We start from the raw sequence: 14,164 nt of genomic DNA on the forward strand, positions 1-14,164 counted from the left end.
CCTGTGGTTTTATCCTCTTCCCTTTATTACAAGAAGGAACAATAAAATAGAAACATTTGTATGGAAAATGCAATGAAGGAGAACAGGAAGGGAGTAAGGTGGAGTGGAACAGGGGAACTCCCCGGTTCAGGGAGGGAAGGGAAGTCAGCTGTCCCCAGCCCCTCCCAGGCAGGGGGTCCCGGCTCTGGCTCCAGGTCCTAGAGCTGGGGGGGCAGCGGCGGGGGTAGTTCTGGCCCTGGCTCCACACAGCAGTCCCGACAGCAGCAGCCAGCCCCCGGCCCTGGTGGGGGAAAGAACAGAGCTGGCTGCAGGGGCAGACCCTGCACCCAGCCTGGGTGCCTCTGGGTGCCCCACCCAGGTCCTCCCGCAGAGCCCTGGCCTTACCCCCAGCTGTGGGTGCCAACAGCTCCCCATGGCTTGCCGTCTGCCCATGCCCCTCCTGGCTGGTGCCCAGCTGTAGCTTCCGCATGTGCCGTACCACGGCGGTGGCATTGAAGGCTTGCTGTGTGGGAGAGAGGAGAGAGGAGGCCTTTGAGAGAATGGGGTCCTGTTGTTTTCACTCAGGTGTTGTTCACGGATCCCGTGACCCCACAGACCTCTACAAGGCTTTGAAAAATAATAATTAATCATGCACATTGACACTTGTGCACATGCACTCACATGTAAAAATGTGTTTACAAACAAGCGCTGACATAGGGTTCCTATCTATATATAGCCGAAAACACTAGAGCAGTGTGTGTCACACCGCCCCAAGCCCTGTGCACGGTCATTTACGTATCACACCACTGTGGTTGGCACCACCCGGGTCACATATTCAAAGGAGGAAGTTTCACAGAGGTTAAGCGGTGTGCCCTGGGGGGTGGGGTATATAAGTGTGTGTGTGTGTGCACCTTTCTCAGTTCAACATTATCCCTTCTACTCTATAGCCAGTCAGCCACTCCTCGCTCTTCCTGTTGCTACTGCTTGGCTCCAAGCCTCTGCCTCCTCCTGGGTCTCCCAGCCTGGGGAGATGGTCTTACCTTCCACTTGCTCTTGGCAAAGTTCTTCCTGATCTGCTCACTCACCGACTGGTGGATATTCTTGTCCAGAGCAGTGTCCCCTGCAATCCTGGGAGAGGATTGGGGGGCGGGGGCATGAGCGGCAAGCCTGGGGGGCCCAAATGCTCCCCCCCCCAACACAGAGGCATGCTCACCATGGGTGCTGCAAGGCCTGCTCACACGTGAACCTCTTCTCTGGGTCCTTCTCCATCAAGTGCCGGATAAAATCTTTGGCTGAACCCCCCCCACAAGACAAAGCAAGGACAGGGTGGGGGTGGCTGTGGCACCCCCTGGAGAAACCCCACCCCCTCCGATCTGGCCCAGCGTCACAGCAAGACAAGAGGTCAGGTTTGCGCGGGTCCTGGCCGCCCCATCTGCTTCATCCAAGCCCCCAGCCCAGATCCTCAAGCTCGCTCTCCCCTAACAAAGCACTTGTCTTAGAAGATTGTGTCAGTGATTGATGATACCTTTATAGCTGCTTCCTACTCGGGCACGAAGGCGAAATGAATGTGTCTGGAGGTGGATCGGGCATTAGGAAGTCAGTGGGAGTCTTCAGATGCCCGAGGTGTGCAAGGTGCATGTATGCGAAGTGTATTTGCTGGGACCAGGCAGAAGAGAAGGGAGCCCCTGGCTGGAGCATTGGCCCGGAGCCAGCTCTTAGACTAGGGCCGTGGGATGGGAAAGACTGAGACACCCACCCCCAGAGCAGATGAAGGCACCAGGGGCAGGGGCCCATGTACCAGAATCAGAGATGTCGTCCCAGTACGGAGAGTCAAACTCATACTCGGCCTTCAAAATCTGTTCAAAGAGTTTGGCATCGTTCTCGTCGTAAAAGGGAGGGTAACCGCAGAGCCTGGGCAGAGAGGGCGGTCTCATTTCCACAGTCAGAGCACCCGCTGGCTCCCAGCCGGAGCTAAAGTGACACCCCAGGAGGCAGGACCCAAGGGAAGGAGTCCCCTTTTACACAGGGGTGGGGATGGGGGGTGTCTAGCCCTTTTGGCCTCTCACTCCTGTCCAGCTACACCAGCTGCCTCTTCTGTTTGTGGAATTCCTCTCCCAGACCTCTGGCTGCCTTCCTCACGTCACCCCAGAAGCCACTCTCACGTGACCACACTGTCCCGTACTGCCACCCCCTGCTCCCTGCCATGCACGGGTTTTCTCCACAGCACTTTGTAGCACCTAAGAGAACTCATCCACGTGTGTACTGTCTCCCTGCTGAAACATCAGCTCCAGGGGACAGACCCTCTGTCCCTTTGGACGGCACCTGCAACGGTAAAGCCCAAAGCTTGTGAGTTGGCGCTGCCTTGTGGTGTCCCCTCTATATCAGAGGAACTGCGTGCCCCAGGGCTTTCTGTGCTGACCTGCCCCGATAGGGACCATGCCTTGCGGTTAGCCGAGGGCTTCGTCTATTTGCCCTTGACAGACCCTAGTGGAAGCTTGAACTCTAAACTAAACTCACCACTGTGGAGCCAATTCTGACCCTTAGTGACCTGATAGGATAGAGAAGAACTGCCCCTGGAAGGTTCTAAGTCTGGAAATCCTTATGGGAGCATCATCTCAGCTTTGTCCCAAAGAGCAGCTGATGAGTCTACGCTACCTACCTTGCGGTCAGCAACTCGGTGCACCTAGCTGGTGCTGAACAAAGAGCTGTTGAGTGATGTCATTACGTGATGAATTGGCAGAGACAGAGACAGGAGGAAAGGCAGGAAAGTGGGGAACGGAACACCCTGGAGTCCCACTCCCCGACGGCCAAGCCCCTACTCACAGGATGTAGGCGATGACCCCTATGGACCAGCAGTCCACAGCCTTGCTGTAGGGTTTCTGGGCTAGGACTTCAGGGGCTGTGGAGGGAACGGGACACGGTGGTGACAGTTCTGGGTAGTGCCTGGTTCCAGCCCTGGCCCTGGCCCGGGCCCTTCCTCACCCACGTATCCGGGGGTCCCACAGGCGGTGGAGAGCACGCTGCCCGGGTCCTCCACCTTGGAGAGGCCAAAGTCTGAGATCATGATCTTGGAGTCTTCGTCCAGGTTGTCATACAGCAGATTCTCCGGCTGGCAGTCAGGAGGGGGAGAAGAGGCGGGTAGACCCTTCTCTTCCCCAGGCACACCTTGACAAACCACACACACACATACACACACACACACACACACACACACATGAAACCACACTCCGTCCAGCAGCCATCCTCGCCTGAGGCACCAGTATCCCAAGGACAGTCTCCAGAAGATGACAGTTTCCAGAAAGGATAGGGCCAAGAGGGCAGGAAGGACTTGTCTGGAAACTCCAGTGTGCCTTGTGAAGCCCCTCGAGCTCCGCTCCCTGTCTTCTTAGGGGTCCCACTCGGTCCTCAGCTCCGCCCACCAGGCCAACAACCAGCAGCGGGGAGCTGCTTCCTTCAGGGAGGAGTAGTGACCTGCTGAGAGCCCTGGCGTAGAAAGTGGCAGGGCCTGTGAGTGCAGTTCCTCCCCGGGGCTGAAGGACAGGTGCACACAGGCACACGTCTGTCCGTCCCTAGCTCTGGGGAGGAGCTTTCTGCATTCTGCTCTGTCCCATTCACCTGCCCTACAAGGCCCACGTGGGACTTCAGGATCAGAAAATGGCACAAAGCGTTACTCAGATGAGGTCGCTCGGTGTGTTCCTTTGCGTGTCCTGACCAGAAGAAGGGGAGGAGGCAGTTGAGGGCCTACAAATCCATACTGCAGGTAGGCACCCCGAGGCCCACCAAGGGGGTGAGAATCACCAAGTTAAAACCAATGTGATGCCAGGGCCCTGGGTGCCCCCTTACCACACAGCCTCACGCCTCACCTTGAGGTCCCGGTGGACAATGCCGAGGTCGTGCAGGTACTTGACAGCGTCCAACACCTGGAAGATGAGGCGGCTGGCATCCCGCTCTGTGTAGAAGCCTTTCTCCACAATGCGATCAAACAGCTCCCCGCCCGACACCCTGCAGTGGGGGAGAAGGCAGTCTGGCCAAGAGCATAGGGAGGAGGACCCAGGGCCAGGACGGTGTGAGGAAGGAGCAGAGGTGGGGCCACTCACAGCTGCATGATGAGGTAGAGGTGGCCCCCACTCTCATAGATATCATCCAGGGCTACAATGTTGGGGTGCTTGATCCTGGAAGCAGAAATGAGGTGGCTCAGCGCTGAGGACAGCTCAGTCACCTCCCCACCCTCACCTCCCACCACCTGAGCAGGACAACCCAAGGGTCTAGACCACAAAGGGGAGGGCTGGTTTGCCTCGATCGATCGATTGATTATTTATCAGGAGGCAGGAGGGCCAGTGGGTAAACACCAGCCTCTGGCATCTGACGGAACAGCATTCAAATCCAGCCTCTGTCGTGGGGCTAAGTCCTCTTCATCCCGCTGATCGATGTATGCATTTAATTATTTTTCTTTGTCAACAAGTTTATCAGCCTTTCCCATCAGGTCAGTTCCAGGAGATCAGGAACTCTGACCAGTTCACCGCTGTTCCCTTGGCACCCGATGCCCAGGACTACCAGTTGGGTTGAATGCAACCTCTTGGAACCTGTGTCCCCGGGAATGAAGTGAAGCCAACGGTTACACTTCCCTCAGCGAGTTGGGGTGGGGGTCATGGGAGTCGATGGAAGTCAAGTGCTTGACTGAGGGCCTGGCCACAGTCAATGGTCAGGAAGTTCACCCATCGTGGGGATTGATCCTGAGGAAAGGGACGCTTGGCTGTGCCACAAACGTGCGCTCTGACCTTGGAAGTCCCTTGCCCTCTATGGGCCTCAGTTTCTCCGCCTGGGAAGTGACAGAAGTCATTTCTTCCCAGCCTATGTCTCTGCCCAGGGAGCTGGACAGGCTTCCGAGAGAGGCTGGAGGTGAGCTTCCCAGGGAGGCTGGCAGCTGCTTGAGCATCTCAAAGATCGAGCTGGTGGTGGCTGAGGGGGGCAGAGGGTCAGCACAGACACTTTTTCAAAAACTTCCTGAAGTGCCAAGAAAACTTAAACAAAAAACCCCTCAGCTTCAACATGTGGGGGAACTTTGTGACTGTGGGCGTGGCCCTGTTGGAGAATCGACCTTTAGATGGGAGGCAGCATGAAACCACTGTAAACCTGCACTTGTATCTGTCTCCCTGACATGTCCATTCTCGTGCCAAGTGATTAGTAACACTCCCATCCTATAACTAAGCAAACGGAGGCGCAGAGAGATTAAACAATTCTCCAGAAATGGGTGGGGAGGCAGGGGAAGGGTCAGGGCTGGGGCAGCCTGGGGCAGGGAGGGTGGTGCCTTCCCGCCCCCCCCCCCAACTCCCGCACTTGTGCAGGACAGCGATCTCGTTCTCCATGCTCCCTTCCTTGCCCTCCAGGGCCTTCTTGGCTATGCATTTGATGGCCACCAGCTTCTGCGTCCTCTTATCTTCTGCCAGGATGACCTCAGAGAAGGCACCCCTGCAGGGAGAGGAAATGCCTAAGGTCGGGAATGGGAACCGGCTTGCCCACCACCCACTGTCACTGTCGCCTGCGAGCCCCCACCTCTGGACCACTGTGGGAGGATGAACCTCTCCCAGTCACGCATCTCCCCCTGATGCTAGAGACGGTCACATGACCCGTGTCTGCCAAATCCGAGTAGTCAGTTGGTAATGGAGTCATGTGATTCACCACGTTCCGGGCACTTCCCAACCAGGTGCTTTTTTTTCCTGCCAGGCTGGGAGCATGTAAGCCTGGGACTAATTGGCCACTGCTTGAGGACAGCCTGCTTGTGTATGAAGCCAACACGAAGGAAGTCAGCACTGGGAAGCAGCCAAGACAGTGTCCTGATAACACCAGCCCCTGCCTGGATCCAGCCTGCCGGAAAGCTATCCCCGCCTGTTTCGGCTTGCACAACCCCTCTGAGTCTAGCTAATTGGTTGCCCTTTAGAAACAAGCGTGAAGCCACCAGAGTCACCTGGGCCATCATATTAGTAGTAGAACCCAGTCCTCGACCGCAGCAGGACTCAACCTCGTCGGATTTTGATGTGAAATGTTGAGTTGGTTTTTGTAAACAACAGCAGTTCGTGCTTCAGTCACTTGGCATAGTTGGCGTAGTTCGTACGCGTAGTTTAAACCTTTTGCAGCTGCGTTCCAAGTGTTTTGCTATAATTTTCTTAGTTTTTGTGGGTTTTTTGTACTGTTTTTAGATAAAAAAATATGGGTCCTAAGAGGTTTCTTTTTTTAAAGAATCATCATAAGGAACTGGCTAATTGTATTATTGATATTGTTGATAATTTAGTAAACCCTTTTAGAAAACAGTTAAGGAAATACCAACAACAGACCACATTAGACAGATTTTTTTTAGAGAAAGCCAGCCATGTCCTAGTGAAAAAAGGTATAGAAGGAAAACAAAAACTGAAAAGCAGCTACAGTTGACTTTATGGAAGGGGATTCCCCTTCCAAACAATGACTCTCTCCACACCTCCGCTGCACATTCGTGTCCACAGTTCCAGATCCTCATCAATTTCAAGGTATGGACCACAATGTAGTGGTTAAAAACTTTTTTAATGTTATGTTTCTTATTTAAATATTTAACTCTGAACTTATTTACTTTGAAATTTCTGTGTCATGTTTTGTATAAAAGGCAAGGTTAGGGTAAAAACTTGGTGGCCAAGAACAGATTAATCTATTTTCAGTTATTTCTTATGGAAAAAATTGATTCGGAACTCGACTGCATCGCATCTTGATGCTCCTTCTAGACCGAATCAGCGTCAGGGTCCGGGGTTCTACTGTCTTTACTGTTGTAGGTAAAGCACTGAGCAGGGCAAGCTCTGTATGTTTCTTTGGGGTGGGGTGGATTAGACATTTTTTTTCCTATGTGTATCTCTTTTTTTATTTCTTTATTTTCAACTCTCTTCCCTCCCTACTCCTCCCACACCCTCCCCATAACCTTCAAAGTCTGTTGCTTCGGGTGTGAAAATCATTTTCCTAACCGTCGTCTTGCATAGCATTTGTCTTTATGAAATTAACTGACATTTCTGAGCAGTGTCTTCCAAATTTGTGTGGCCCGTGTTGTTATTGCTTTTTGGGGGATGCATAGTATTCCACTGCAAAGACGTACCACAATGTATTCCTCCAGATGGGTGTCTGGCTGTCTCCATCTTCTTGCTGTTGTGGATGGTGCTGCAGTAGCCATGCATGTGTGTCTGTCTGTGTTTCGTGCCCTTTTTCTTTGGGGCATATACCGAGTAGAGAGATACTACTGGTGGGCATTTCAGGGAGTTTTTTTTAAAATGCAAAGTGTTAGGTCTCATGTTGACCTTCTAAACCAGACTCTGCATTTTAACCAGCTCTCCAGGTGGTTTATATGCACATTTAAGCTTGAGAAGCAGTGTTTTAGAACCAGACCCTTAGAAAGGAACAAATAAACCCATATACGCTAGAGTTCAGCTTCGATGGTCTTTTTATGGTCATTTGTTCTCCGGGGAGAATAGCCAAAGGAAAGCATCGCTCATGGTGAAATGTTTGTCATCAAGAATAACCAGTGGGTGTAGTAGGTTCATCCCCAGTTTACGGTTTTCATCTCCCAGTCTCTCCTCCTGTGGTCTGCTCAGAGTGACTCATGCACCCTGAATCATAAACTTGCAGCAAAGTCTTCCATGGCTTCCTCTGGCCCACGGAATGGAGGCCAGTCTCAGTGGTTTGATTTTCAAGGGCCTGCGTGTCCTGCTTCATCCTTTCCTCCAGGCCCTACTGTCAGGTACCATGCCTGTATGGCTTTGCCAGTGCTACTCCTTCTACCTAGTATGTCCTTCCCCTCTCGGGTAAGTGCACTCCCACCTATCCTTCAGTCCCCAGCAATAATGCCCTCTCTTCCAGATAGAAGCTACAGCCCTCTTCGGGCTATACAACGCCCCAGCCTGAAGTGGAGCATAGAACACATGATGCAGGCCTTCAGATGGGTCTGGGGCCCACTTGAGGGGCAGAGAGGGACCCAGTATGAGTTATTTCTGGATCCTCAGATCAATAACAGAGCCACATTCAGACTAGCCGGGCCCCAGGTTGGTTACTGCCATTAAATCTGAGAAGCTGGCCCCTTGGTCTCCCTGCACCTGCCTCAGTAGGGACCCACAACTGCACCCAGAGCAGTCCTTGTCCGCCCCCCCCCACTGACAGAGGGAGCCTGGGTCATGGCAAGGCCACCTGCCCTGCCGCAGGCTTGAGGCTGTGGAAGACAGGAAGCAGTGATCCACAGACCAGAGGAAGTGCCCTAGTCCCAGCCAATGCTGCGCTGCAGTCTAGATCTTGGCATGCAGACCACCCAAGGCCCCTCCCACCAGGCCACCTCAGGGACAGTCCCCCTTCTCTCCTTCCCTGAGACTTGACAGCCCACACTCACGTGCCCAGAACATCGCGGAAGTCATAGATGTCCCTAATGTCCTCTGCCTGCTTCCAGTTGGGGGCTTCCACTGCCCCCGGCATGGCCCACTCCCTGATGGCCTCAGCCAGGACTCCTGAGAAGGAAAAAGGAAGGAGTGGGCTGAGTGGGGCCTTCGCCTTCTCTTAGGGGACTGAACCAGGGGGCCCATTCCATCACTCAGCGTTCATCCAAGTCAGTCATTCCTCAAAGTCCTCTAACAAGCATTTGTTCGTTCACTAGAAGTGATTCATTCCACATCCTTTCAGGCAGAAGCAAAATTCTTCATTCAACAAAGTCGTTCTGCCTTCATTTATGTAGCTCCCTTTCCAGGCAGCCAGGCAGACCCTGGCCTCTGGATGGACCTTAGAGGAGACTCCAGGAAGCTAATATTATGGGTGCACAGCCTGAGGTCATGGTCCTTGCCCAGAGCCAGCAATGTCTCAGCCCCACTCAGGACTGCTCTGGTGGGTGTCTCCTCGCCTCCTCCTTCCCCCCCCCCCCCCCCCAGCCTCTCGGAAATCAGGTTTCCGGCAGCCCAGGCTTCCAGCAATATCTCAGCCACGTTTTTAAATAGCTCCTGCTGCACTGTTACCACGGCAACAACAGCCACAGCTGGAGCTCCCCCAGGCCTCTACCTTACCCCCCCACCCCCAGCCCCGCCCACTCCTGGCGCCCCATCTGGGTCCAGGCAGCCTGGTCCCACCCAACCCATCCCCTCCTGCCCTGGCCTTACCCTGATTCAGTCAGAATGTTTCCCCACTGGGAGCCCTGGCTCACCCAGCGGAAGAGGGTGGACATTACCTCCCCCCCCCTACACCCCGTGGCCAGAGGCTTGGGGAGACGGAGGCCCGAGATCAGTAGGGGCTGGGTTCAGAGTTCCCCAAATGATGCCCAGCAGGGTCCCAGCTGAGGTGGGTGAGGGGAAAGGCCACGAGGGGCCTTCCCTCTGGTGGTTCTTCTAATGTGCAGCCAGGCTAGGGCCCGCAGGGACACAGCTACCCACCCTACTCCCAGAGGGTGACTCCAAGCAGCCTGGCGTGTTGTGTGACCCAACACAGGGAGCTCACCCCTCTGCTTCCTGAGGGGAAGTGGGGAGAAAGGGTCCTATCTAGAGCTACTGGTGTGAAATCCCACCTAGGGGCTCTGACCTCCAATCCCAGAAGCAGAAACTTCTAGGACAAGAGACTGGCCGGGGAGCTCTGGAGGTGGCGTCCTAAGCCCATCAGAAGGCAAATAAGCCTCTTACAGTTCCACACACATCCCCCCATTCAGGCACCTCACACCAAGCTTCACCCATATCCCCAAATCCAGGAACTGACTTGTCCCCAGAGCCAGGTGTCACCCAAACATCCTGATGCCTAACTATATGAGCATGTCCCCAGACATCAGCACGCATCTTCAGCCTCACTGGCCCTCTTGAACCTGGACAAGATGACCCCTGAGCACACCCCCTGTACAACAGACACCCCAGATTCACCCACACCCTACACCTTCCAGCTCCTCAGACCCTGCAGACACCCAGAGCACGCAGTCATGCCCTCTGCCACTCTTTCAGAGCCAGATAACCTTACCTCAGCACACACACCTGAACACCCGCCAATCCCCAGACATCCCACCCACAAGAAGGTCCCCACACTCCAACCCCTGACCCAGGTGGCTGTCCTAAGACCACAGTGCACCCCAACACGCGCCCCCCAGATAGACCCCCCACCTACACACACCCTGTTACCCACCCTGTTTCCCACGGCTGGCCTGGCACCTGCTAGGCCCGGGGCTGAAGTAGAGAAAAAAAGGCCCAGCCATGCCGTGCCCATGCAGGGTCCAGCCCGTCTGGTACCCTCCCCATCCCTGAGCGAGTGCTTTCGATGGTGAAAGGCTCCCCCCCCCGCCGCCCCCTCGGCGCCCAGGGGCGCTGGCCGGCCAGGCCCTGTGGAGTACCTGCGGCTGCCCCGCCGCGGGGCTGGCTGCGAGGCCCGAAGAGGCTGGCGGAGCTCTGGCCGCGTCGCCGCCGCTGCGCCCGGCCCGCCCTCCAGCTCGCCGGCTGGCCTCGGCGGCTCCCTGCGCACCCCCACCCCCACCCCCGCCCGCTCTGATGTCAGCGGGGCGGAGCCTGTGGCGGAGGGACGCGGCGCAGCTCCCGCCGGGGACCGGGACCCCTGAGCCCTGGACAGACCTGCCGGGCACCTCGGTCTCCAGGAAGGCTCGCTCCCATTTCAGAGGGGACCACTGGGGAGGCCCAGGGAGACAGACGCCCGGTTTCCAGCCGGCAGTCGATCAGTGGCAGAGCGGGATTCGAACCCTTGTCCGTGTGATGCCGAGCAAGCCCACTTCACGCCGTCGCCTCCTGCAGTTCCTCCAGACCACTTCTGGACTGCGATCTAAGGCGTCCCTCCCTCCGGTGGCCAGAAGCGAACTAGACGTGCAGAAGGAGGGCTCGGGAGACTGGAGGGGCGAGGGGGGCAGGATTCTTAGCAGACAGTCCAGACGAGCGTGGGACGCAGAGGTTCAGGGCAGGCAGGTTCTGCGTGTGCTGCATCCGGAGAAAGCAGGTCAACGAGAACCCACGTGTCATGTGAATGGGCAGGAGCTGGGGCTGATGGCTGGGGGCCAGGTGGAATGGGGTGGGGGGAGGGAGGGCGGCCGCCAAACTGGCTCCTGGGGTGGCGGGCAGGGGGCCAAGGGACCTGACCCAGGTCTGTTTGCGCAAGGCTTTCCCTGGGAAAAAATCTGGCACCAAGTGGGAAGCAGGGGGTGGGGGAGCAGCTCCCAGGATCTGATGGTGGGGTTGGACTGCCAGCCGGAGACCATGCATCGGACTCCTAGCCCACCGCTAACCACCTTCTAGTGGGACCCCTCCTCCAGAACGCTGTGAGACTATGCCTTCCGCAGCTCACTTCCAACTGGCTGCAAACCTCCCCTATCAACATGGGGACTCTTAGAGATGTCCGTCCATTCCGTATGCCCATTTTACAGAGTCGAGAAGAAGACATCTGGCTATGTTTGGTAGAGGGCTTTAGGGTCCAGCTTGGCCTGCGTCTATCCCCTTGACCCCTCTGAGTCTCATTTCTTCATCTGGAATAAGGGACTCAATTGATAGAATCACAGGTTTCTCCTGAGAACTATGTGAGGTGATGGGTGTGAACTGCCTGAAACACCATAGGAGCACCACACAGGAGAGCTGGATTTAGCAGACACAGGCTCCTTGGGGAGGGGAGGGGAGAAGAGGGGAGGGGTGAGGAGAGGACCTGATTTGGCCAGGGGGCAGAGGGCTAAGGGGTAATCATGTCCCTTCCCCTACCTCTCAGTATCTCAGACTCCTGGACCAAGTGGCAACCCCCTCTTTCCAAATCTGGAGGCCTGAGCTCCCCACCCCCCAGTGAAACATAGCTCAGGCACAAAGTTGAGCCACTACTGCCCTTGCACCTGCCCAACAGCATCCTCACGGAGTGGAGTATGCTTCCCAATAAGCTCCTGTTTATCCCACCGACAACCTGCCAAGACCCTCGTGGCCTGAGTCCTTCCAAGGACTTGCACAACTTCTATGCTATTTAAAGAAAAATTGGTTATTTTTTCATTGTTATTGTTGAAAAACACACCGCAGAACCTCGGCCAAGCCAACAGTTGCTGCGTGTGCAGTTTGGTGATACTGATGACGCTCGTTCTCACTCTTCTGAGGGCTCCTCCCTCGTTAGCATAGCCAAGGTTTCCATCACATATCTCTAGTTGCTGCTGTCAATTTGATCCCATCTATGAGGAGACCATTCTTTAAAAGGGCACAATCCTTACGTCAGACTTTCTTTAAAAGAACATTAAATCATTGTTTGGTTTGAGGAAGATTTCAGGGGATCTGGTTGGTATGATGTTTAATGATTATCTCAGGATAGTAGTTTCCGGGTTTCGCTCAGCCTCAGTTGCTCTAGAAAGTATGGAGTCAGTGAAAATTTGGAATTCTTTCATATAGTTCCCCGCTTTTGATCAAGGGGAAAATCTTTGTTCAAAATGTCCGGTTCTTCTGGGCTCATGGCAAAGAAGGCAGGTATTTGTGGAAGCAGTGAGCACGTTTTGACATCCTGACTGTTCTTAATTATGTCTACGGGCCCTAAAGGAGCCCGGTTGGGACAGTAGTTAATCGTTGGAGCCCACCAGCTGCTCCAAAGGACACGAACGTGGCAGCCTGCACCCATAAAGATTTACAGTCTCAGAATCCCATGGGATAGTTGTACTCGGTCCTTTGGTTTGGGGAAGGTCACGTATGCGTTCTTGTAAGAAATAAACACACCCTATCTTTATTTTAGGAGCAGAGTCCTGATAGTACTGTAGGGTGCATACTGCATTGCTAACTACAAGGTTGAGGTTCAAACGCACCAGCTGTCCCTTGGGAGGAAGCTTATGTGCTCCGTATAACAAATTACACTCTCAGAAATCCCATATCGCCCCTCAGGACCAATAATGAGAGTAGCCAAACTAGGAGGGGAAGGGAAAAGTGGGAAGAGAAAGCAGGAACCTATCACAATGATCTACATATAACCCCCTCCCTGGGGGATGGACAACAGAAAAATGGGTGAAGGGAGACATCGGACAGTGTAAGACATGAAAAAAATAATAATTTATAAATTATCAAGGGTTCGTGAGGGAGAGAGGGGAAAAAAATGAAGAGCCGATACCAAGGACTCAAGTAGAAAGAAAATGTTTTGAGAAGGATGATGGCAACAAATGTACAAATATGCTTGACACAATGGATGGATGGATGGATGGATTGTGATAAGAGTTATACCAGCCCCCAATAAAATGATTTTAAAAAGAAATCCAATATTGTATAGGTTCACTCTGATTTGGAATCAACTGGATGGCAATACGTTTGGTTTGGTTTGGGTCTTTATTTTACTGTTTCCCTGTGGGGAAAGCACATAAAGGATTGAAAACACACACAGACCATCCTTGACGCTGTCAGATTTTTTTGTTTGTTTGTTTCCATTTGCTTAACATAAGCCTCCTTCACCAAGAAGGAACCTTGGCTCCCAGAGCTGGCACAAGGTGGAAGGGAAAGCACAGGGGCCAGAGTCCTGGACCTGGGGACTCAGGGGCAGGCTCCCCACTTCTCTCAGTTCTCTGTGCATTGACCTCTCTTCCTCTGCAGAATGATATTCTCTCATTGGCAGGAAACTTGAACCCCGCAAAAGGAGAGCTACACCCAGTTTTGTCTATCAGTCTCAAGGCAGGACTCTGGTTCCCCTGCTTGAGTAAGGTGCCATGCCTTATCTGTCACCAAGGGGATGAGGTGCTAGGCTGGGAGAGTTATGGAAATGGGCAGCCATACCAGAGCCACCAGAGATAAAGGAGCGGAATGCAGAGGGCGGGGTTGGCAGGCATAGCAATCAGGATGAACATCAGTGTTAGCATTTTTTGGACAGAGTCTTTCAGACTTTTTGGATGCAAATCCACGTACATACTTCCCCCTGCAGCCCACAACCCTAATGAGCACAATTCAAGGTATAAATTTTTAAAAAGTAAATCAAGGCAAGTCAGTTATGCGTAGGATGAAAGAGGACAAGACCGCTCAGAGAAATCCATTCATTCTTATACCTAACAAGCAGAATGGCTTTCTACATTTAGAGAAAATGGAAGCAATCACACAGGAAAAAATGAACGGGTTGACTGGAAAACATTTTTTAAATATTCTTAAAAAAAATTCTTTAACTTCTGTTGCTGAAATGAAAAACAAAACTTGCTATTGACTTGTGTTCCCCCCAAATAAGTGTTGGACATCCTAATACT

General features: G+C 53.7%; 1 protein-coding gene across 3 annotated transcripts; it reads right to left on the bottom strand.

Annotated features, from left to right (window-relative positions):
• Positions 1-4: 4 nt before the first annotated feature.
• On the bottom strand, positions 5-10,660 carry CAMK1 (calcium/calmodulin dependent protein kinase I). Of its 3 annotated transcripts, none has more exons than XM_045289792.1 (12): positions 10,563-10,660; positions 8,369-8,483; positions 5,317-5,448; positions 4,077-4,151; positions 3,843-3,981; positions 2,962-3,088; positions 2,803-2,878; positions 1,778-1,890; positions 1,193-1,280; positions 1,020-1,107; positions 385-502; positions 5-280 (listed from the first exon to the last, which is right to left on the bottom strand). In XM_045289792.1, the coding sequence occupies exons 2-12, from the start codon at positions 8,449-8,451 to the stop codon at positions 198-200; spliced, it is 1,122 nt and encodes a 373-aa protein (XP_045145727.1). In that variant the 5' UTR covers positions 8,452-8,483; positions 10,563-10,660; the 3' UTR covers positions 5-197. The 3 variants fall into 3 exon arrangements, with proteins under 3 accessions (XP_045145727.1, XP_045145726.1, XP_004702313.1); XM_045289791.1 differs by lacking the exon at positions 10,563-10,660 and adding an exon at positions 10,328-10,390; XM_004702256.2 differs by lacking the exon at positions 10,563-10,660 and having other exon boundaries at positions 1,193-1,271.
• Between the last annotated feature and the right edge of the window lie 3,504 nt (positions 10,661-14,164).

The sequence above is a fragment of the Echinops telfairi genome, unplaced genomic scaffold (assembly GCF_000313985.2).
Source record: "Echinops telfairi isolate 266 unplaced genomic scaffold, ASM31398v2 ScPeMD7_31;HRSCAF=116, whole genome shotgun sequence".
Lineage (NCBI taxonomy): Eukaryota > Metazoa > Chordata > Mammalia > Afrosoricida > Tenrecidae > Echinops > Echinops telfairi.